This window comes from Cibotium barometz, chromosome 60, assembly GCF_041138505.1.
Source record: "Cibotium barometz isolate CiBa-2024 chromosome 60, ASM4113850v1, whole genome shotgun sequence".
NCBI lineage: Eukaryota > Viridiplantae > Streptophyta > Polypodiopsida > Cyatheales > Cibotiaceae > Cibotium > Cibotium barometz.
The window spans coordinates 39,017,485-39,041,311 of NC_141105.1; the positions used below are offsets into that span (position 1 = coordinate 39,017,485).

At 45.8% G+C, this 23,827-nt stretch overlaps 1 protein-coding gene across 3 annotated transcripts in view; it reads left to right on the forward strand.

The window, feature by feature from the left end:
* The window catches only part of LOC147605336 (putative E3 ubiquitin-protein ligase RING1b), a 127,921-nt gene extending 106,082 nt beyond the window's left edge, over positions 1-21,839 (forward strand). For 2 of the 3 annotated variants that reach the window (XR_015265239.1, XR_015265238.1), the window contains exons 6-11: positions 10,681-10,722; positions 19,927-20,460; positions 20,556-20,675; positions 20,779-21,000; positions 21,193-21,291; positions 21,501-21,839. Coding sequence is in view for 1 of the 3 variants with exons in the window: in XM_086794124.1 (XP_086650250.1) it covers positions 10,681-10,722; positions 19,927-20,460; positions 20,556-20,675; positions 20,779-21,000; positions 21,193-21,219 (945 nt within the window). In the remaining 2 variants the exon portion in view is untranslated. Of the gene's footprint in view, positions 1-10,680; positions 10,723-19,926; positions 20,461-20,555; positions 20,676-20,778; positions 21,001-21,192; positions 21,400-21,500 lie in introns of those variants that run through there. The other variant, XM_086794124.1, reaches the window with a different exon arrangement.
* Positions 21,840-23,827: the final 1,988 nt, after the last annotated feature.

Consider the following 23,827-nt stretch of genomic DNA (forward strand, 5'->3'; position numbering starts at 1 on the left):
GATGTATATAAGAACAAGCTTTTTGCCATAAAAATTCATTCGTCATTTTGCTCAAGTGTTAGATCATTGCTGGCCGCTTCAAGTCTCTCCTCTGCTTCCACTTGTTACCTCCAATCATTCTCTAAATTCTCATGTAGTCCAAGATGGGAGTACTTCCCCATGATGATCACTGTATCAGCCTCTACTTTCATAGAGATTTGTTATTTGTATTTGTTTTCCATGATGAGACATACCATGGATAACATTGTATCACTTTGGTCTTATAGACCCATAAGGTCTTAAGGAGACGTTTAATATTACTTTCTTTCTTTCTTCTTCTCTTGTCTGTCGCGGACATTTAATATAACATACCATGGATATCATTGTATCACTTTGGTCTCATAGACCCATAAGGTCTTAAGGAGATGTTTAATATAACTTTCTTTCTTTCTTCTTCTCTTCTTTGTCTCCGACATTTAATATAACTTTCTTTCATTCTCCTTCTCTTTTCTTTCTCCCCCTCTGTCAAATCCCCACGAATCTCCTCGTGATCGATCTTGGTTCGAGACTCGAAACCTTCAAACAAACGAACAAACGAACAAGCAAGGGGGTGCAGGCTTGACTCACCTCCCAACCATGACAGCTGTGGGCAAGCCCACAGTCTTGGCTGTCCCCGCCGAGCCATGAGTTGAGCTAACTAGGTTGACGTACCGACCAATCTTCTCCTCGCGACGTCCCATACCGCCACGAAGTTGCCCTCGCGGGCCTCGAGATTGCTGCCGGCCTCGGCTACGTAAAGCAGGTGCACGTCTGCGCTAGATCCAGGCTCCAAGACCATAGAGCTCTCACAAACTCGCGAGACTCTCTATATCCCAATAACTAACCTTGGCCACCCTTTTATAGGCTCTTGGCCGGTCATCGGGCGTCCACACTTGGGCGCCCGTCCGTCCATACTTGGGTGCTCGCCCGTTAGTATTTCCCTAACTCAGCTCGTCAATCAGCCTGCCTAGTTCCAAGCTTTCCCAACCCTCGAAACTAGTCTTGCGTGCGTGTAGCACACGGTAGATACACACTGTGCACATGACATACTCCCTTTCCTCTAAGAGCTCACGCTTGAGCTCACTAATAAAAGCCAGGGTAATCTCTCTAAGAGTAGTCAATGTCTCCCATGTAGCGTCCTCCTCAACACGATCCTTTCACTTGATCTTGTATTCCGTGATAAGCGTATTACGCAATCTTCGTTCACGAAATCCAAGAATCTTTTTAGGTTCGTGCGGAACAAATGTCATGTCCTCGACATCTATGATTTCTTGAGGAGTAACTAACTGATCTGCTCCACCCAGTACTTCCTCAAGTCTACCGACATGAAATACTGGATGAACTTTCACATGAGAAGGCAAATCCAATTCATATGCAAGTGAACCAATCCGTCGTGTAACACGAAATAGTCCACAGTATCTAGGGGATAATTTCGGAGATCTACTTGTCCGTAAAGTCTCGGAATCTTTCGGAACTCGCAAATACACCATCGTTCCTTCAGAGAACTCTCTGGGTGAACGATGTCTATTAGAATAAAACCTGTCTCGGTCTTGAGCACTAGATTCCTTCGCAACTTGTAACATTTCCTGCATATCTTGCAAAAAATTACGTGCTGCATCATGCTGAAGTCCTGAGAATGAGTCTGGCCATCAGATTGAGGATGATGAGAGGAACTCAAATTCAAAGTTGTTTCCAACTTCTCAAAAACAAGTTTCCAAAAATCACTCGTAAACTTAAGAGTCCCTATCACTGACTATGTCCTGTGGTAACCCGTACAGTCTAAACAATTGCTCGATAATCTGTCGTGCTAATTGCGTAGTTGTAATAGTCTTCCGGGTCGGTAAAAATATAGCCATTTTTTTCAAGCGATCTACCACAACCCAAATAGAATCGTGGCCTTGATGTGTTCTTGGCAATCCGGTAATAAAATCCATGGAAATACTTTCCCATTTATCACCTGGGATCTGCAAAGGATGCAACAACCCAGCCTGTCTAAAGCGTTCAGCTTTATTTGCCTGACAAATTTGACACTTGAGAACATAATCTTCTACATACCCTTTCATCTTTGGCCAATAAAAAGTGTGTTTCACTAACGATAGCGTCCTGTGTACCCCAGGGTGTCCAGCAGAAGGGGCATCGTGACACTCCTTAAGAATCGTGGACCTAATGTCCGGGATCTGTGGTACACAAATTTTGTCATTACGGAATAGTAAACCATTCCGAATCATCCACTGGCCTCCTGCAGCCTGAATAGTAGATTGCTCAGTCATTGAGTCTTGGTCAATCAATGAGCTTCCGTCCTGGATCTTCTGCCAAAATGGACCAAAATAACTATCAGTCCTGCAAAGCCCTCTCAGTGACTGAAATAAGTCAGTAGAAATCTCGGTGAACGACAAAGTATTCACCTCTAATCTGACTAAGCGCATCTGCAATACTGTTCATGGACCCTTTCCGATAACGGATCTCAAAATCAAAATCTTGCATTAACTCCGCCCAACGACTTTCATGCCTCTCAAATCATCCACATCACACACATACTTGATTGACTGATGATTAGTCAATACCACAAACTTGGAGCCATATAAATAATGTCTCCAAACCTTGAGAGCATGAATCACAGCATAAAGCTCCTTCTCAAGGGTTGGCCAATGAGATTGAGTGTCGTCTAGCTTTTTACTTTCAAAAGCAGCCGGTCTACCATCTTGAAATAAAGAAGCCCCGATAGCATAGTCACTGGCATCAGATAAGACCGACTAGGATCAGGTAATGCTAAGATAGGTGCTTCCTTGACTTTATCTTTCAAAAATCTGAAGGCCATGTCCAAATCGTTATTCCAAGTGATAGGTTGATTTGACTTACATCCACGATCTTTCAATAATCGGTCATCGGTAGTGTGAGCTGAGAGTACTCGCGTACAGATTTCCGAAGAAAAACAACAAAACCGAGAAAAGAACGAAGTTGTTTCACTGTTTGTGGTATAGGCCAGTCCAAAACCTTCTGAACTCGGTCGTAGTCAATGCTCAATCCATCTCTAGTGATGTTGTGTCCCAAGTAAATGATGTCGATCATAAAGAACTCACATTTACTTAACTTAGCATATAGTCGATTCTGTCTTAAAATAGATAAGACAATCGTGAGGTGTCTGACATGATCCTCAAGAGTACGACTATAAATCAAAATATCATCCAGGAACACCACCACAAATTTTTCCAAATGTTCACGAAAAAGATCGTTCATCATTTGCTGGAAAGTGGCTGGAGCATTGGTTAACCCAAAAGGTAATACGAGAAACTCGTAATGGCCATACCTAGTCCGAAAGGCGGTTCTTTCGACATGCCTTTCATGAATACGTATCTGGTGGTAGGCCAGTACACGTAAATCTATCTTCGTGAAATATTTCGCTCCTGCTAATCGGTCAATCAGGTCATCTGATCTAGGGAGAGGATAACGGTTCTTAATTGTCAACTTGTGCAATCTCTTGTAACCTATACACATTCTCCAGGTGTTATCCTTCTTTCTCCTAAGCAACACAGGTGCACCCCAAGGTGATTTACTTGGACGGATCTGGCCCATCCTCAAATAATCTTCGAGTTGTTTAGCCAACTCATCTTCCTCAGCTTGGCGCATCCTGTAAGGTGGAATACTGACAGGATGAGCACCAGGGATCAAGTCAATACGATGATCTACTACCCGTTCGGGTGGTAAACCCGATGGTGGTTCCTTAGGAAATACATCTTGAAACGAATCAAGTATCTTTTGTAATTCTTTGCTTTCAAACACACTTAATTCATTCACATCCATGGAAGGGATGAGAAAAGAAGAAAGTGGAATCAATACACAATGGAAAGCGGTATACAAAGAAGAATCCATTATATTTCCAAAATCAATTGTATTTACAAGAGGTCTTTGAGAGGGATGAATACAATCACCTAAAATACTATACTTGGTGTCCCTATGCTGAAAAGAAAAAATATGACTAGACCAATCTATCTGGACTTCAAGAGTCTTAAACCACTCAATCCCTAATAACAAGTCTACATTTTCCAGATGCATTACATAGTATTCCAGAGTATCTTTGTAGTCCTGAATCTGGATTGGAAGCATCTCCACCTTGCGATCCCAAACTTGCCTTCCCGCAGGTAGGCGTACCTCATAGGTATGGTCGCTGAGTGTCGTATCAAGACTCAATTTCTGCACAAGTTTGTAGTTAACAAAGTTGTGTGAACTGCCAGGGTCTAAAAGAATGTGAATTTTATGGCCATTCACTTCTCCATAAACTCGCAGAAGATCATGCAAGCCAAATACTTTAGAATTGAACAGACAATCAGAACAAGTACTAGGGCGAGAAAGTACAGTTATTGACGTATCTGTCAAAGACAACTGGTTAGCTGCCTTTGGCTTGGGTCCTGCGTTTGTCTTGGTACCCTTTTGCTTTGGGCACTCGTTACGCATGTGTCCTTTTTCTTCGCAGATAAAACAACGTCCTTCCTTCTTGAGCTTTAAAGCCCTAAGGAGTCGTTTCTTCTTCGCTGGTGTTGAACTCGAACTCTTCGAAGGTGACTTTCCTTCTGTCGTGTTAGCCATAGGTGTGGAAAACTTTCTTTTATGCTTGTTCCCCTGCTCGGTAACGGGTTTCGACTTGGAAGAGACCATCGTATCATCATAGATACGAGCTGAATGAATGGCCTTGTCCAAAGTTTTACGTTTGTTATTTTTAACCTGTAATCGGTACGAGTCTGGTAAACCAGCTACGAGAAACCCCAAAAGAGTAGTGGGATCCATCTTTGTAGCTTTCATCTGCAAGTTACGAAACTTTTGGAGGTAGACCTCATAAGTGAGGTGCTGTGAGGTCATGGTCAAAGCTGAAAACCGGGCAACAACATCATAATCATCCTCTTTCTTGAGGAATTCTTTCTTGAAGACGTCTTCGAATTGTGCCCAAGTCGTTGGCTTAGGGTTGAGTTCCTTCCACCAAAGCAAAGCTTTACCGGACAGGAAACCTGCTGCTAACTGGATCTTCTTTCCATCATCATATGGATGAAACTGAAAGTGAACTTGCCACTTATGTGGCCAAGTGTCCACGATCTCCTTGGTGCGTTGCTTTTGCTCGCCCCCGAACGGTTCCGGAGTAATGTTGGGGCCTAAAGCAGAGGCCAAGGTATCCATACCCGAGAAAGTAGAGAGGGTAGTGGTCAATAGAGCAATGGAGTTCTGCAAAGCTTGCATCTTGAGCTGCGATTTGTGCCTGACGTTTCGACGAAGAAGCTTCGAGAGCTACTTTGAACTCTTGGAAGTGTGATTTTGACACAAAATCGTCAAAAAGATCGGCATCGGTACATTCCGTAGCCGGCAAGCCTTCGCGTTCCACAAGGGGCTCCAACTCCGATTCTTGGGTCGACATCGTGAACAGGGAACGTGGAGAGAAAATTCGATCTTTGCACAACAAGAGTGCGAGTGAACTTGAGAGCTTGGAACTTGAGAGATGTGTGGCAAGAAGCCCACTTAAGGGGTTTATAAAGATAGCCCCAAAAGCTAAAAATCTCCAAAAGCTAGGCTTAGCTTTTTCTTTTGCTTTTGTGTTTTTTTTTCTTGAATAAATAAATAGATATATATATTTATATATATGGATATATATATTAATATATATATATATGGATATATATATTCTATAGTCTTTAAAAAAAAAAACACTTTGAAACCATGGAGGAGGGGTCTTTTAAAACTTTTTTAAAAAAAAATTTAAACTTAAAAAAAAAACGAAAGCCTTAAAAAAACGTGCTTTCCTTGCTTTTTTTTTCTCCTCTTGGATTAGCCGCCGGTTGGAGCTGCCATCACCAGTTGCTGACGTCCACCTGCGCTGCCATCATCGATTGTTGCCGGTGCCTTCACGGAAGGTTGCATTTGCGCCAGCCTGTGTAAACGTGGCATGGGCGCCGGCCTGGCCTGGCCGAGACACTTGCGCTAGGCCGCGTAGGCCTGGCTGCCTGGCTACGCAGGCCTGGCCGCCTGGCCATACAAGCCTTAGGCGCCTGCCCAACTATAGTTGCCGGAAGTCCGACTCCAACACCTGCCAGCGTGCAAACCTACCAGCATGCCACCTTCTCACAAACGCATGCGCTCTCTCTCAATCGTTCAACAAAAAGCAACGTGCTTTTTTTTGATTTCTGCTTCTCACCCAACTTGCTCATGCGTATGACTGCACAAACGAGTCATGCCTCTTCTTTGCCAAGCAAAAGACCCTACTTAGACTACCACCTTCCATCAACATGGGTCTCTTTGATGAAGAAAAAACACATACTGAATCTGAAAACAACAGTATGTACAGAAAAACAGCAAGCTTTTTAACACACAACTTTCTTCGACCTCATCTTCTCTACCTACCGACTTGCTCGTTCACGAGGTATGCTTTGATACCACTGTCAAATCCCCACGAATCTCCTCGTGGTCGATCTTGGTTCGAGACTCGAAACCTGCAAACAAACGAACAAACAAACAAGCAAGGGGGTGCAGGCCTGACTCACCTCCCAACCATGACAGCCGTGGGCAAGCCCACAGTCTTGGCTGTCCCCACCGAGCCACGAGCTGAGCTAACTAGGTTGACGTACCGACCAATCTCCTCCTCGCGAAGTCCCATACCGCCACGAAGCTGCCCTCGCGGGCCTCGAGATTGCTGCCGGCCTCGGCTGCGTAAAGCAGGTGCACGTCTGCACTAGATCCAGGCTCCAAGACCATAGAGCTCTCACAAACTCGCGAGACTCTCTATATCCCAATAACTAACCTTGGCCACCCTTTTATAGGCTCTTGGCCGGTCATCGGGCGTCCACACTTGGGCGCCCGCCCGTCCATACTTGGGTGCCCGCCCGTTAGTATTTCCCTAACTCAGCTCGTCAATCAGCCTGCCTAGTTCCAAGCTTCCCCAAGCCTCGAAACTAGTCTTGCATGCGTGTAGCACACGGTAGATACACACTGTGCACATGACACCCTCTTAGAGTGGAGACAAAGAGCTGAGCACGTCTTTAGAGCTGGGGAGCTCATACGGAGACCCAGAGAGGAGAGGATTTGCGAATTATGCCACACAGAGGTTGAGACAGAGGAGCATTACGTACGACGCTGCCCAGTATACTATGAGGCCTCTTCGTGCTTGAGCTCTGGGGATATAGGGACACTTTCTTGAGAGAGCTTCGGCCCCAGCCACCGCAATGCCTCCCTTGCTAGCCAACCATCACCAAATTCTTCTAGACCTAGGAGGCAGAGGACACCCATACAGTGGATCTTGTGGATCCACCTCGGGCTACTCTGGACCCACCTCGGCTGAGAGGAGTTACCTTGGACTGGGTCTCTGCATTCTAGCGTACCCCACGTCCCCGGCCCCCGAACGTCGGCCAGGATCCCCTCATTAGCTCCAGATCTAGGACATGCTCCACCACCATCTCGAGCTACCTTTCCACGTGACGTAGCTGAGGGACACCTCTCAGCCATACTTATTAGCCCCATGCTTGATATTTTGGAGAGTGGTATACCATCTGTTGGGGGCTGATGCTCCTCCCATGTTCCATGTTCCTGGTGCTCCATAATGAGATTCCGTGGACATTTTTGTATCACCCCAAGTGAGATAGCTATGTTTTGTTTTTGTTTTATTTTCCGTTCCATGATGAGATATGCCATGGACATTATTGTATCACTTTGGTCTCATAGGCCCATTGGGTCTTTAGCATACGCTTAATATATCTTTGTTTCTTTCTCTCTCATTCTCTTCTCTTTCTTCTCCTCTTCCCTTCTCCCCACTTTCTCTTCTTCCTTCCTCCTTCATTTTCTTTTCTTTCACTGCCTTTTGTGCAGGCTTCCTTTTGCACAATGGCCACCGCCGCTTGTAGCTCCTTAGTGCCGCTCGCTAGCTGTGATTTGCGCTGCCTCTGCCCTTTGGCTACATCGCCGGTGTTGATACAAGCTGTGTCCCGCTTCCACTGTTGGCTTGCCCTGAGACGCCACCATTGACCTGCCATTGGTGTTTTGTGTCGAAGCCCGCCACTGGCCGCTAGTAGCCACCGCCTTGCTTTTGCTATGCACCACCCTTTGCCGTGGTGACGCTGTGGCCGTTGCTCATGGCGTGAGCTTGCTGATTTGTGCTGGGAGCCTACCTCGGAGCTACCACTGGATACCCATAAGGATCATGGTGTTCGTATGGTGGTTGGTTCTCAGAAGACTCATAGCTCTCCTGTTCCAGATTCTTTGCATTTGTTGGCAAAGTCATTGAGTATTGGTGTGGTTCTTGCAGGAATGGGTTGAGGTATTAATACTAGAGGTGGTATGGCAACTGTGGCGGTCTATACATACCTCTCGGGTAAGGGGTTTTGTTAGGCGGGCATCGGAGCTTGTGCCGTGATCATAGTTGCCAAGAAACACGTTTCTTGCATGAAAGATCTTGGTGCATGTGTGTGACTATTCTCCTGTTTTTCATCTATGAATCATGATTCATGAACATGTGTTTTTGTCTTATGAAGATGTGTTTGAATGTTGATGTCATGATTTCTTATAGAGAATGACTTGTGTTACAACTGATGTGTAACTGTGACTTATTCAGTTCAAGCTTGAAGATGGTCATGACTTCTCTTGCAGATAATACAGCTCATCTACAACTCATCTGATGTGTTAATTTGACGTCTTGTGTGATGTGCATCAATATTTAGATGACTACCATGAGTTTATAACTTGCACTTTCTTATAAGGTGAATTTGGGCATGTTCCTCGATTCATCTAGGTATATATATATATTTAGAGTCTATGTATAGAGATATATGTTTATCTTTGAGTTTTTTACGAAACCTCTCAGATGGCGTTTCATGCATGGACCGAAACCTCCCAAAACCTCTGAAACCCGTTTTGAAACTCCCCGTTTTGAAACTCCATGGCTACCATGGCCGTGATGGAGGAGTAGCTGGTCGGGCTGGTAGCACTAAAGGCTCCCTTCGCGCAAGGATCATTTGTCGTGGTGCAGCACTCCACCCTGCTGGGTTTCTTTGGTACCAACAATGAACCTTATGGTTGCTGTGGCGTTGGCAATGAGCACAAAATTGTTGCTGTGTCTAGGCCTTAGAAATGCGGACACTCTGTGCTTGTATTGTTTCGGCCAGCAAATTGCAAACATTGGTATGTCTCTGAACTAAAAAAATAGCGCGATGGCAGCTAAGTGATAGCAATGGCATTAAAAGAGTACTAAAGCTAGCGATTTCTACATCCATCAATTTGTGACGGTCTGGACGGAGTCTTTGTCCTCTACTAATCTCCTCTTCACATTTCTATTTGATTTTACATTTTATCTTTCATGTATACTATGCAATGTTAAAGACTTGCTTTTTCCCAGTCGGGTGCTCACGTTTTGGGATGTGGCAACCAGTAGGCCTCCATGATCGTTGTTTGAGTGGGGTTTTGTTGGCACTGCTTGCCGTCAGATTGGTGCTAGGGGCAAGATTGCGGAAGGTGACATATTTGAATGCAGCAGATAAAATACTGTTTGAGAAGGTCTGCAAACTCGATCCTCTGCAATAAGTGTGATCCATTCAAGCAAGAGATGGAACGATACTGAGGGACATTTTTTTGGTGAAGGAATGAATACTTGTAGGAATGGAGACATGCGGCTCAGGCCACGGTTGCTGCCATTGTCCGAGGGGTCTCAAGTACTAGTCCTAAAGGGAGCCCAACCACAAGGAGCCCATGATACCCCTAGGGGAGGCCTGGCAACTAGACTCAAAAAGCCAATGACAGTGGCCACCACCAGGTTGGAGTCTGCCATGAAGCCATGTCAGCATCGAGCAAAGTACACCCATGGGTTGCAAACCACGATGCGGCTGAACTCCAGGACTCCTTTTGCTAGGGTGGCTGTGTCAAACTCAATCGTGTAGGCGGTGTCCTTTCTTGTCAACCAGTGTGTTGCAGGAGGTTTGGTATCTGTCTCTTTGCTAGCAAAATTGGAGATAAAGGTGGTGGTCTCAAGTAGATAGGATCTTGAAGTGTGCTTCCGAGAAAGGACGGTAGAGGGCGGCCTGAGTCAGGGAAGGTCGAGTGGCTGCCATGGAGTCCTCTGAAACAGGGAAACCAGGTTCACTCGCAACTGCTGAATCAAGAACAAGCGCTGACACCAGAGCGTAGCTCAGGGGATGGGGGAAGGGGTAGCAGAGCCAGACAAAAGAGACAAAAAAGAGGAAAGGGCCAGAAATACATAGATGAGGGAAAAAAACAGGAGGGGGGATCGCGCGAGAACGTTGGTACGGGCAGAGACAACCCAAAAAGCAGGGGGATGGAAGGGACAACCCAAATAGCAGGAGGAGGAATGGGGGTAGGGGATTGATGTTCCAGTACAGGTGGAAGCTGAGGGTAGAGTTTTAAATGGAGAAGGGGAAGGGTGTGTGCATAGCCCATGGCGGGGATGGGGGAGAGGGTGCATAGACGAGAGGGAGGGAGGCTGCTTGCAAGATTAGTGGGGAGCTCTCAGCTCCAGATTATGCTAATGCGGAATTTTGGTCAAAACATTTAGTAACCTTTCAAGAAAGTTTGCTCCAACATCAAGATTCAAAGCCCACATATTTTAGTCTCTGACTTTCACTTGAAGAATTAACCACCATATGCAAAGGCTCATTACCTTTTGACTTGTCTTTATGGGTGCAGGAGTTTGCTCTGCGCGAAGAAAATGAGCGTCAAAATAAGCAAGTAAGCTCACATAATGTATTGTTTCCTACTAAGCTAGCTTGCTCTAAGAAAAGGTTAAAGGTCGTGGCACTTTCCTATTTTACAGTTTCCTTTATCTAGTAAGCTGTTTGATTTGATTGGACGGCTGATTTTTTAAATTAAAAACTCGTATACTTCTTGGATATTTGAATGTGTATAGGAATTCACGTACAAAGACCTGCTCATGTGCGCACACAGTGCACACATGCACAGTGAGGGAATGTGCACACGAGGAGAGGGGGGAGGGGGAGAGGGGATGAGGAGGAGAAGGCAGAGCAAGAGATGAGGATAGATTACTGTATTAACAACTTACAGAAGTCCGCAGCGGTCTATTAGACGAAGGCTATACATGATGGGTGTATCTATCAAGCACATTGGCATGAAATAATGTTAAGAAAGGTAAAACAACTAGCTAACTACTTTGTATCAGATACTAAAAATAATCAAATATAAATTTACAAATTTAGATACAAGGGGTGGCATGATAGAAGGCAATTGGCTTTATGAGAGAAGACCTATTTGCTTCTCGGTCTCTGCAGTTAGAGTTTCTTGGGCATGAGCGCTCCGTGGTGTATCCAGAAACCTTTGTATGATCATTGCTACCTGTCTTCTAGTGTTTGTCTGAACTTTTCTGCTGCGGAAAGAGGGCTTTATTAACGTCTATGGATGGCTAGAATGGCCTGTGACAACAAAGTGGTACAGAATGAATACAACATGTAAAATGGAGCATGCTTATAGCACCCCTAAAGCTATCATTAAAAAATATGAAAATCAAGTATGGTGTGGAATGAGCATGTGAATGTCACGTGGTGGATGCCAGACCTTGGTGAATTATCTTCGTATGCTCCTTTTGGAGGGCTGTGAGTTCGCTCTTTGTCAAGGCAATGTTAGCTCCGGGAAGTCCTGGTGTGAACACCTCTACCCATGGGCACTTTTTACTCTGGCTGGACAGAGGTTTTTCCTCCGTGGGAACACACCCTTGTGTGTTGGACCTTGAGCCTTAGAGTACTTGACGTACTTTGTACTTTCATTTTTTTATTATCAAGTACATTTCCAGCACGACTGTCTCTCTCTCACGTTTTTTATCAGAGCTCGACTGTGTGTGTGTGTTTGTCTATACGTGTTCTCCTGCAGAGCTCCTCCACCATAGCCAACATTGGTTATCAGAGCCTGTTAAGCTGAGGCTACAACTATAAGGGTACAGAGCACTCTTCAGCAACTCGTGGGCAAAACAGCACAACAGTCGAGGAGCTCATTTTGTTTGTAGATCTACGTTTTGCTTGGGAAGCCCCTCCAAAAGGGCTCAAGAGCATTCCTAGGCCCCCACTAAGGGAGCCTAAACTGCAACAAGGAGCTTGTCCTAATTAGGGCAGCCGCCACCCAACGAACTGCCAGCACTACCTCCTCTGCCCACTGCTCCACACTTTCGCCTACAGTAGACGACTCACCCAAGTGCCAATTAGTGAAGCCCCAAATATTTTTTTTAAATTTGGGCAACTCCGCCTCCTCCGCCCGAGCAGCGCCCATCCGCTGTCTGAGCCGCCTTCGCCGGTGGCGCCACCATTGCAGAGCCAAATTTCTAGACCAATTTTTTTTGCACAGCTATGTTCCTCATCCTTTGCCGAGTCTCCCAAGCCGAAGCACCACCGGTATTAGAGCCCATTTAGGCCATCGAATCCCCTCTGCAAATTTTTAGCTTCTCCAAAATAGAGCTAAATCGAGCCCTGGGTTAAATCCGGCATTCCTCGTGCTCTCTGTCAATGCACTCGGCATCGAACTACAAGCTTGATGGGACTAACTATCCCATGTGGGCATATATGTTGAAGCATGTACGAAGAGAAATACAGATTTGTACACATTTGATGATTTGGTAGCTCTCGGTCCCAACCGGAACAGCATGATTGCTGCAGATTAGGCTTTTGCTACCTCCTATCATGGTAAAGGAAAATCTTGGGCTGGTTCTAGTACTAAACCTAAGGGCAAAGCACAAGCCCATTCAGATCCTCCTAAATCTAAAGAGGAGAAGACTGAGACGAATCGGAAACTTGGTCATGTAATTGAGGAATGCAAGAAGCATAAAGAGAGTGAGAAAAAGAAGCAGTAGCAAGGTCTTGCTGCACTTCAAGTGACAGTGTCGAGGAAGCAAATTTTGCACATGATGGCTATGCCTTAACAATCACATGCAATGATTTGCCTGTCTCTTGTTTGTCATTGTTGGAGGCTACTTGGTATTTGATTCAGGTGCTACAAAGCACATCACTTCGTGTAAGAAGCTGTTTCTTACCTTGAAAGATGCACCATCAGGTGGTATAGTTATGTGTGCTAATAATGCATCATATACCATTAAAGGCATTGGCAATGTGGAGTCGATGTCATGTAGTGGGGACACGTTTACTCTTGCAAACACTTTGTATGTACGTGGAATTCACAAGAATCTTATTTCTGTCTCAGTACTTGCAAAAGCTAGTCTCAAACAGGAGGTCGGGGGCCGAGTTTTGAGCTGACCAGATCAGTCCGTCAGGGGTGTCCTCTCGCCCCTTTCCTTTTTCTCTTCTTTGCGGAGGCTATGAGTATGTATTTGACGGCAGAGGAGGTTGGTTTGAGAGGACTTCAGCTCCCAGTCCGGGGGGAGGATTTGCTTGATGCTGAGTTTGCAGACGACACGGGCTTATTTTTGCATGGCCAAGAGGCCAATCTTATTCGGGCAGAGCAGTCGCTCCAGGTTTTTAGTGCAGCTTCGGGAGCATTGATCAATTGGCGCAAGACAGTGGCCTTTTGGATCAGTAGTGCTCCCACTCCGGCATGGAGCCCGGACCCCGGTTTTAGATGGATTCCTCCAGGCACAGCAGTGCGGTATTTGGGATGCCAGATTGGCCTTGATTTGTCACCTGAGCAGCAGATTGCCCCGCTTCTTCTGAGCATTCGGAAGAAGCTATTGTATTGGAGTACAGCTAGACTATCCTTGGCTGGGAGGGTGGTGGTGGCAAATCAGGTGCTGTTAGCGACTATGTGGTACATTACGTCTTGCTGGATTTTCTCGAGCTCTTGCATCAGCCAGGTACAGAGGCTGATCAGGAACTTTCTGTGGTCTGGGCGGGACGGTCAGCCAGCTCGGGCAAAGGTTGCATGGGCAGTTATTACACTTCCGCTGGCTCAGGGCGGTTTGGGCATTATAGATCCAGTCGATCAGAGTAGAGCCTTATTGGGGAAGCTTATTGTTCGGGGGCTGCTTCCAGGCGCTGAGCCTTGGAAAGAGCTCCTCTTGCAGCGACTGCAGGCCCGGGCGCCTCCTGCAGGGGGTACTTGGGCACCAGAGATTCGCTGGATCTTCATAGAGATGAGGAGGACAGGCCTCAGTAGAGGATGGGAGGACAGATTTGCTTTGAGTATCCTGAGAGCTTGGGAGCTGCTGAGACCGGGGCTCTCTCAGCGGCCTCCTTCTTGTGTTGAGGAGCGGGCTAGGCAGCCGCTCATCTGGAGCCTAGCGGTTCGTACAGAGCAGGGTCATATGCTGGGTTCTCGGCCTCGTCTAGCCTGGGGACCTTTAGCGGCAGGCCCAGCTCGTAGTTTTGGAGACTGGCAGGCTTTCTGCAGTCTACCAGAGGAGACCCAGGTGGAGAGGCTGAGTCACTTCAGAGGGGGGTTGATTATGAGGGATGATATTCAGGAGGCACTTACAGAGGAGTGGTTCACACCTCTCGAGCCAGTGGCCCCACGGTGGATGGGAGCCTTTACACAGTTGGAGATCCTGATTGCTGTCAGAGCTAGCACTGAGGATGGCAGATGCCTCTATTATGAGATACAGGATGAGGGCAGACTCCAGAGAGTGGAGGTGGAGTCGCCTTTGGTTGCAGAGTGCACTTTTCAGAGGATTCGGGTAGTGGCTGCCGCTTCTCGGAAGTGGCATATTGACCCCGACCCTGCTGACGTGCTCCCGGATTGGCGCATATGGGCATATGCAGCGCGCCCCTTGGCCCGGCTACAGTGGGACCCCGGGGAGTACGAGTGGCATGATCCTTATGCATCCCTTGAGGCCACAGAGATCACCTTTTTCCAGTATACTGTTCGGCTGGGACGGCATATTTTGACGGCGAGGAGGACGGTTTCTCCAGCGGCAGCGGGGCATTGGCGATTGCAGGGACTATCACAGGAGTTCCTGGAGGATTTCTGGGCTCGGCTCTGGGCTAGTCGACAGGCCCGCAGGATCTCGGCTTTTCAGTGGCTGGTCGCCCACAGGGGCTCAGCGGTTGGCACTTGGCTTGTTTACAGCGGTCTTCCGGCGGCCTGTGTCCGATGCGGCCACCCTATGGAGACACAGAGACATTGCCTTTGGGACTGCCCTCAGGCACAGCAGATTTGGCTGCGGATGCTGCGTATTCTGGCCCCCCTCTCTCCAGAGGGTATGTTTACGTGGGGTGCCGCGGCTTGGTCGACTTCATCAGGGCCTGCTATGGGCTATGAGATGGAGCAGGGCAGTCAGGCCATCAGATTTATTAGGGGCCAGCCTCGCCTGGTTCCGGCACCGGATTTCTCGTCCGCCAGCTGGACACAGGAGAGGGATTTACGATGGGAGCTCCTTAGCAGCCTCACCATCTGGTTCACCTGGAGGGCCCGGTGCTTTACGGCCTTTGAGGGGAGATTAGAGCCACCAGCAGAGACTGTTCGGGAGATTTGGCAGGAGTTGATCCACACCCTGCGAGGACAGTACGACCGCATCCGGGGAGACTCAGATGAGGCGATCTTATGGCGCCAGGCCTTTCACACCACTTGGCGCTGCGGCCCGTTCTACACCCTACACACGAGATCCCCCCGTTGGCACTACAGGCCACCTGTTTGGCTCTCCCCCCCCCTATTGTATGATTTAGCCGCTCAGTTCTTTAGACTGATGCTTGTATTTTGCAGCACCTAGGGAGAGTCTCCCGGGCTGCCATGATGTATTCATTGCTCTTCTCTCTGTTAGGAGCAGGAGAGATCTCTTTTGTAGCCCTACGGGCGTTTTTTACATAACTAATGAAAGGATCTTTTCTCGGAAAAAAAAAAAAAAGCTAGTCTCAAAATCTAGTTCTTTGATCATTGCTGCTCCATTTATGATAGAATAGATTCTGATGCGCTTATGCTCTCTGGTACATTGAGCAATGGCCTTTACATGTATGACAAGAGTAGTGATTCTCATGATGATGTTATGGTTGCTTCCACATCATAGGTTATGCGTGACACTGAGCTATGGCATGTTCGGTTTGGTCACCTTAATTTCCCTTCTCTTATGCGTCTATAGCGTCAGTCTATGGTTCATGAGTTGCCCCCAATGCAGCTCCCACACAAGCATGTATGCGAGGGATGCATATTGGGAAAGATGCATAGTCCTTTCCAAAGGATGGCACTGTGCGAGCTACTCGGCCATTGTAGCTCATACAAAGTGATTTATGTGGCCCTATGAGGGCATCATCTTTTGCAAGACATCTGTACTTTATGACTTACATTGACGATTACACTCATTTTTGTTGGGTGTATGGTTTGAAAGCTAAATCAGATGCATTTTCAGCTTTCCAATAGCTTCTCCCTATGACTGAAAATGCTTGCAGCCATAAGCTCATGACATTGCTGATATTTGTCACATGAGTTTACAACTTTTATGTAGTCACGTGGTATTTCTCATCAATGTACTACTCCTTATATGCCATAGGAGAATGGTGTGGTTAGTGTCGTAATCGTACACTTACGCAAATGGCGAGATGTATGCTTAAAAGCAAGAATTTGCTATCCAAGTTTTGCCTTGAAGCAGTCTCTTGTTCCAACTATGTGCTGAACTGTTGTCCCATTAAAGCATTGAAATCTATGACTGCTTATGAGGCTTGGCATGGCAAAATCCCTGTAGTCACTCATATGTGTGTTTTTGGATGTTTGGGTTACGTGCATATACTAGGCTCTAGCACAACAGAGACAACCTTGAAGCAAAAGCATTGAAATGTATTTTTGTGGGGTATAGCCGTGAGAGCATGGGATACAGGTTGTACATACCTTCCGCTAGAAGATTCTTATGTCCAGAGATGTCATCTTTGATGAATATACAGCCATCAATTGATGCCCGAGATGTCGTTGATACATTGCTGCCATTATTTGGTACAAGTGCTGAACCTGTTGAGCTTGCTTTGGCTCCAAATCAGCCTACTGTTGCTGCTGAAAATCTGCAGCCCAACATTCTCCATATTGCTCTAGATCTGCACACTTTGATTAGAATGCCATGGGTGATGCATTGGTTGAAGAGGATGCAGCCATTCGTGACTCATAGAGAGTTCCCCATGGCTCAATGACACCTTGCGTGACAGCAAGCTGCCTACACTTATGCCAGGTGGTACACAGGCTGCCTCTCGACATGCATCTCATTTTGTTGACATAGCTCTTGTTGCTATCGCATGTAATGACGAGCCACTTTCTTATTTTGATGCATTGGAGAATGAAAATTGGGTTACAACCATACGTTCGGAGTTGGCCTCCATTGAAAAGAATGCTACATGGAAGTTATGTGACTTGCCTGAAGGCAAGCGTGCTATTGGCACAAAGTGGGTGTATAAATTGAAACGCAAGCCTGATGGCTCGATTGATCGCTATAAGGCTCATTTAGTCACCAAAGGGTATGCCCAGCGAGAGGGCATTGAGTATGAGAAGACTTTTGTGCCTACTTCCCATATGACTACCATACGCACTATTGTTGCATTGGCTGCTGCTCATAAAGGTTGGAATGTGCATTGGTTAGATGTCAAAACTGCTTTTTTGAATGGTGATTTGCAGGAAGAGGTTTATGTATTATAGCCTCTTGGCTTTGTTCAGAAAGGTGTAGAGCATAAAGTATGTAGATTGCGTGAAGCACTCTATGGCCTTAAACAAGCTGCTCATGCTTGGTATCAAAAGATTCATGCGTACTTGCTCTCTTATATTTTTCAGAATAGTCCTACTGAGAGTACCCTCTATGTTCGCAAACAAGGGGATGATTTCATAATCCTCAACCTTTATGTGGATGATTTGCTAGTGATTGGCCTTGATGAGGGGCAAGTTTCAGCTTTCATAGTTGAATTACAACATGCATTTGATGTTACAAACATGGGACTTTTGCATTACTATTTGGGTATTCAGTTTATACCAGTTGATGGGGGCATCATGCTATCTCAGAGAAGATACATTAAGCAGCTCTTAGAAAGGTTGCAAATGATAGATTGCAAACCTATTTCTACTCCTATGGAACCGTACTTACGACTATCACTTGAGGACTCTTCCAAGCCATTTGATGTTGCCACCAATCAATAGGTTATCCGATGCCTTATTTACCTATACTCTACTTGTCTGAGTAGATTTATGCATTGCCCTGGTACTAGGCAATGGCAAGTAGTGAAGCGTGTCTTTCGTTATCTTAAAGGCACTCAGGACTTTGCATTGTTTTATGGCAACGCGTCTTCTTTATGCTTGACCGCCTACATTGATAGTGACTGGGCAGGATGTTATGACACTAGGGTGTCAACTGTCAGAATGCACAGCGGAAATGAAGACAACTGCTGTAGACAGCAAGACAGAGGTGCAAGAGAGAGAAGATAGTGTAACTCTGCTATATATACACCAAGAAATCCTAGAGTTCTCAATGACAAGTGTGGGGGGCAAGGGACCATTTTATATGGCCCCAGGCTGCTGGTCGGCCAGCACTAACAGCCGACAGCAGCCCAGATGCCCACGACCAGCACAGAGTGCAGTCGGCCAGCACAAGGGCAGTTGGCCCAGGCTGGACAACAGTCGGGTATGCAACCATCAGTCGGCCAGCAGGGAATAGCCGATAGGTAGTAGACAACCTCCCACACGTAGCAAAAAATGGGAAAAATACAGGGAAGTGAGGAAAAATGGGGAAACACCAAAACTGGGCGGGCACTTGATGACCCAACCCAAGAGCGCGTGTTGGGCATGCGACCTTGGACTCTAGGACTCACAAGGAACTCTTGATTTTCATGAGTCCCCAGCAGGATCACCAAATTTCAGCATACCAATAGCAAACCTTGCTGCCCAGCACACTCGAGTTTGTGACACTAGTTTGTGTCATGGGTTCACTCTATGGTAGTATGCCTTCAGGAGTCCCTACTTGACCAGGGAGACGTGCAGCTACATTGCCCCACTCGACTACGAGCTCAAACAACTCTGACAAGACACAATGCTTATCATGCACCCAAGAGTAGACAGTGCCATGAGAGATGGACAATCAGCTAGGCTTCACAAGAGACAGTACAGATCATGCAGAGCGAAACACTAACACTTTGATTCATTAAAATTCTCTCTAGTTACAAGTTTATACAAGTATTCATCCCATGGTAGGTGCACCGTTCAGCAATGAGTAAGGCGTGATTAGTGCATGATTGCCGCTAATTGTCAATCTGGTGGCACCATCCGCTAAGTCATTGCACTGCTGATTCCAGTAAAAGTGCCAGAAGTAGGTAGCAGATGGAGGGGGCTGCAAGTGGGTGCTGGAAGCCACCTTGACATGTCAGCTGAACACTTGGCAGGGCAGTCTGGCGGGCTACAAACATCCAGTGTCTTTATTGTTTCGTCCACCCAATTTAATGAGGTGTGAACTTGCAAGATGTAACATGCAAAATGGTGTGTTGAGAACAAACTCACCACCTGTTCACAGCCGACAAGCTATGTCAGCATACAGGTCCATACTACCGTTTTACGAGTGTCCGTCCCCAACTCGCAAACTGACACAGATTAGCATGCAAACGAACACAGTTCATATGAAATATTGTTCAAGCACACAGCAATGCATTTGCAATGTACATCTTGTCATGGACAATCTCCCATTCATGTGGCTTGTATCCAACAATTACTCCGGGCATAGACAATAAGTCCCCAGGCCTACTGGAATACTGTGCTCTGAATTCCGGTGCTGACCACGTCCCCAGCCTAACAGATCCAGCCTCTGGCCTGAAGCACAAGATAGGAGTCCGCAGCCAAAAGGTACCAGTGCAAAGCCCAAAGGCTCAAAGCACGGAAGGCCATTTGGGCACCCAAATGGTGACAATCAAGGTGTTTCTTGCTCTCAGAGAGAGAGAGAGAGAGAGAGAGAGAGAGAGAGAGAGAGATCCAATAATGACTCTTTTGCATGAATATTTTTGTATTTGTTTCCATCACTGGCATGATTGTGCCATGTAGCTTCAAGTAGATATTGCAGAAACTTTAGAACGCCAAGCAGATGCCATAACTAGAAGGTACACAACAGCCAAAGTAACAGCTGCAGCCATTGTCCGGAAAGCCCACAGAAAACTCAGAAATATAGAGAACCAGAACAAAGGAAGAACTCAGAGTTGTGATGGGGATGATGAAGACTTTTTGGAAGAGTATGACCAGGTGGTTGGACCTGAAACTGCCACAAGAGAGAGAAGATCAAGGCGGCGAAAGCGAGAGACAGCAATGTTTCATTTGGAGGCTACCGATGATGAGAAAGGTGACGTGCATGGGAACATGTCCTTGCGTTTTGCTCCACCCAAAACAAGTGAAGAAGCCAAGGGAGAAACTTCAGGTGGCAATGCTGGGAAATGGGAAGGTTTAGTGACATGGGTTAGGGCAGGTTCACGAAGTGCTGCACGGTATGGGAACCTGAGCAGCAGTAACAACAGACTAATTGCACGTGCAGCCATCCTTTTGGAGGCGCTTTCCACAGCCGCCCAGTTGGAGAGCAACATTGAAGTAAGTGACGGATCTCTCTTAAAGCCAAGTGTTTCTTCCTGCTGCAGAAGCTTCCAGCTGTGGGAATTCTTAATACTTCATGGTTGTCAATGCAGTTTGATGTCCATCTCACATTGCAACCCTTTAACTATGATAATTTCTATGACAAGCTTCCTAGCCTTGAGAAACCTTACCTCTGTTGTCCAGCAAATGTGACTGTACGACATGTATGTGAGGTAAGGTCAATACGCTGCACTCTATGGTGTGCCTTTCACGCCAAAGCTCTATTGGAGTTTTTCATTTTGAGGTTTTTAAACTAAAAATTTGTTCTGGTTACAGTTCCTTGTGAGCCGCCTGGCTATTGACCCAGATGAAGAGTTGGAGCTTATTCTGGGAAATGATGATGGGCAAGATCTTTGTGTGGATGGCAAGCCTAACCATCATGCAAAACAGAAAGGTGGGCATGATAGGGGGGAGAGTTTTGGAGTCCCGGAGATCCTCCACCCACAAGCTACCCTTGGAAAAATTTATGAGGTCTTATGGCATTGCCATGGCAACCTGGTATGCTTGAGTGTGGGAATGTTACAGGTTTCATTTGCTACTGATGCTGCATCCATATTGTTAGACATGTTTATGATACATCTCTCACAATCAGAAAGATGACATGGCTTGTTAAGCTAGCAGCAGCCGTTATCTAATAACCTAGCAAGATCTGAAGAAATCATTGGACTTTTCGTGTGATTATCTTTGCAGGTCCTCATGTATCGCCGCAGAATGTGAATGTTGCCAACTGTGTTGTGGAGTTAGGTCAGGCATTACCTTAATCAGATCAATTCCTGAGCAATATACTTGGTAACCCGCCCACCCAAGTGTTTGTATGTTGGTTTGAAATGAGCATTTTCTATCATCATCATTTTATGGACTGCTTGATAAACAAGAGAAATTATTGGGCTTGATTGATGACCCTCCACTCCACTACATGGTGTATCGACGTGCATGTAATATCATTTCTTTTTGTATGAGTTGGCTGAATACTCCCTCTGCCTTTTTTGTTGAAACAGTGCATTGCTAGGCTCAGTCTCTCAGAGTGGTTCTATGATAAGGCCATATAGAAACACTTTATTTTAACACCGATTACACAACAGATTCTGATGACGGTTTATTCTACTGCTTATTGTAAGAATCCTCAGGGGAGCTTCTGAAAACTATCACATGGGTAGAGCATATGCTTTACGATTTACTGCCTTAGACTCACAGGCTTTGTGGGACATTCTTGTAAACTAAACTGCCATAAGTGACCGTGTCAAAGTTGCATTTTGTAGCAGTACAGAACCGTAAGATCCTTTCTGCTTTGTCAACAGTTCCGTACCCCATACAACTTATTACGACTTGTTCATACTTGTGCCTCTGCCTCTTGGAACCTGTTGTCTTGCTGCTCGTTTTGCATGCCCTATCTCTCTTTCTCTCAACTCTCTCTCCTCTACCCCCCTCTGTATCGTATCATGAACTCTGCATTCATAGACTCACGTATTCTGGATATTCTAGACGGATGAGAACGATGATATCACACCCACATGATGGCACAAACGACGATTTGGGGGATCAAAATAAGGTCCACGCTATAGTTGACCAACCAGAATATGATGGTGGGGGCAAACACAGTAAAGGCCAGCTTGAGTCCTTGGTTGCTTTACCTCCTGTTCAAACACAATCTGAGAGGGTATTTTTGTCCGTGCGGGATTCTTTTTTTTTTTTTTTTCCCTGCATCAGTTAATTTTTTCCCCTGCTTGTAGCCTCCCCCGGTCTAGAAACCGGTATTATACGGTAAAGGGAAATCGTCCAAAGAAGTACCCAATGTTTTTTTTAAATTAATTAATTAGTTGTTTACAAACCTTGGTTTTTGTAAGGTCCAAATTTCAATGTCCACATGCTTTCTATTTCTCCTTGGTTTTTATTTCTGTAAGTCGGTTTTTATTTCTGTAAGTCTCCATTATTATTTTTCTAATAGGGAACATGGACACTTGTCTATTTCTTCCCTGCATTGCACGCACGCGGATTTATTCTAGTGGAATTCATCTCTCCTCATAGTAGGTTGTCTCTCCCATCGTGCAGACCAAGCCAAAGTAGGTTCTGTCTTTCTCTGTCACATCGTGCAGGCGAAGCCATGTACTCTCTCTAATTCTCTCTCCAACCCATGCTCTGTCTCTCTCCCGAGGACATGCATAGAGGTGAGGATAAGGGGAAAAAAGCTGATCATGCCATGAATCTCAGTCACTCGATGCGCAGAGGAAATAGAGAGCTGAATGGAAAGAGACGTGGGGTTTTGGTGGGGGGGGGGGGGGGGGTGCAAGGCGATGTTGCCAGAGGCTGACGGGCGGAGGCGCATAGGAGCGGCAGAGGCTGAGGGGAGGAGGCGGATACTGTGCACCACTAATATTAATTAATGCCCGCATTAATTAATACAACATTAATAAAAGTTGTGAATATACAACATGAATAAAAGTTGTGAGTATACCATGTCCCTGTCCCTTGGTGAGAATTTTTGTTCTTCCCGTTGCCGACGTGCAGGTTCTGGGTTCGAACCTTAGCTAATCCTTTACTAACGGAAAAAGAAAACTCTAGCAATACCAAAAAATCTCCTAAAATTTCCCAGAAATACAATTTTTTGCTAACTTTAAATCCACAAATTTTTCTACTATCCTAAAAATCCCCAATTTTTCCAATTCGATGAAATTTTAATTTCCCCAAATCTCTATTTTCCTTGAACTAATTTATTCCCATTTTTTAACGTTTTTTATTCATATATTTTGAAATCAAACAATTTTCATGTTTTAACAATTTGTAAAAGATATGTCCTAGTGATACATTGGAAATTCAGCCAACCCACATTTTAGGAAATTCATAAAGCCTTTTTATATTAGCCAAATGTTTGAATGCCAAACATTTAAAAGGTAATTATAATATTCTCTCTCTCTCTCTCTCTCTCTCTCTCTCTCTCTCTTAGCCACCCATGGACTAGTCATCTATAAAGGGTGCACTCACATGCTTCACATAGCATCACATGCTTCACATAGCAGGGCTCTAGCACGGTTGACTACTTGATGGGATCTCTAGCTTTAGCCTCAATGATACTTGATTTCACCATCCCACGTGCCCACTCAAAACCGACCTCACTATCTTTCTTTCATTCTCAATTGCACATATCGTGTCCACACACCATCCCATTTCACATGTTACACTCAGATGCATTTCCATCATGAGTCACTGTGATGACACCTACTACCACCTCGTAGATATGGACCCCTTAGCACCTCCCCTAGCCACCCTCACCTCTCAACTTAACCACCATTATACGCATCCATCCTAGCCACCTTCCTACAATTAGACA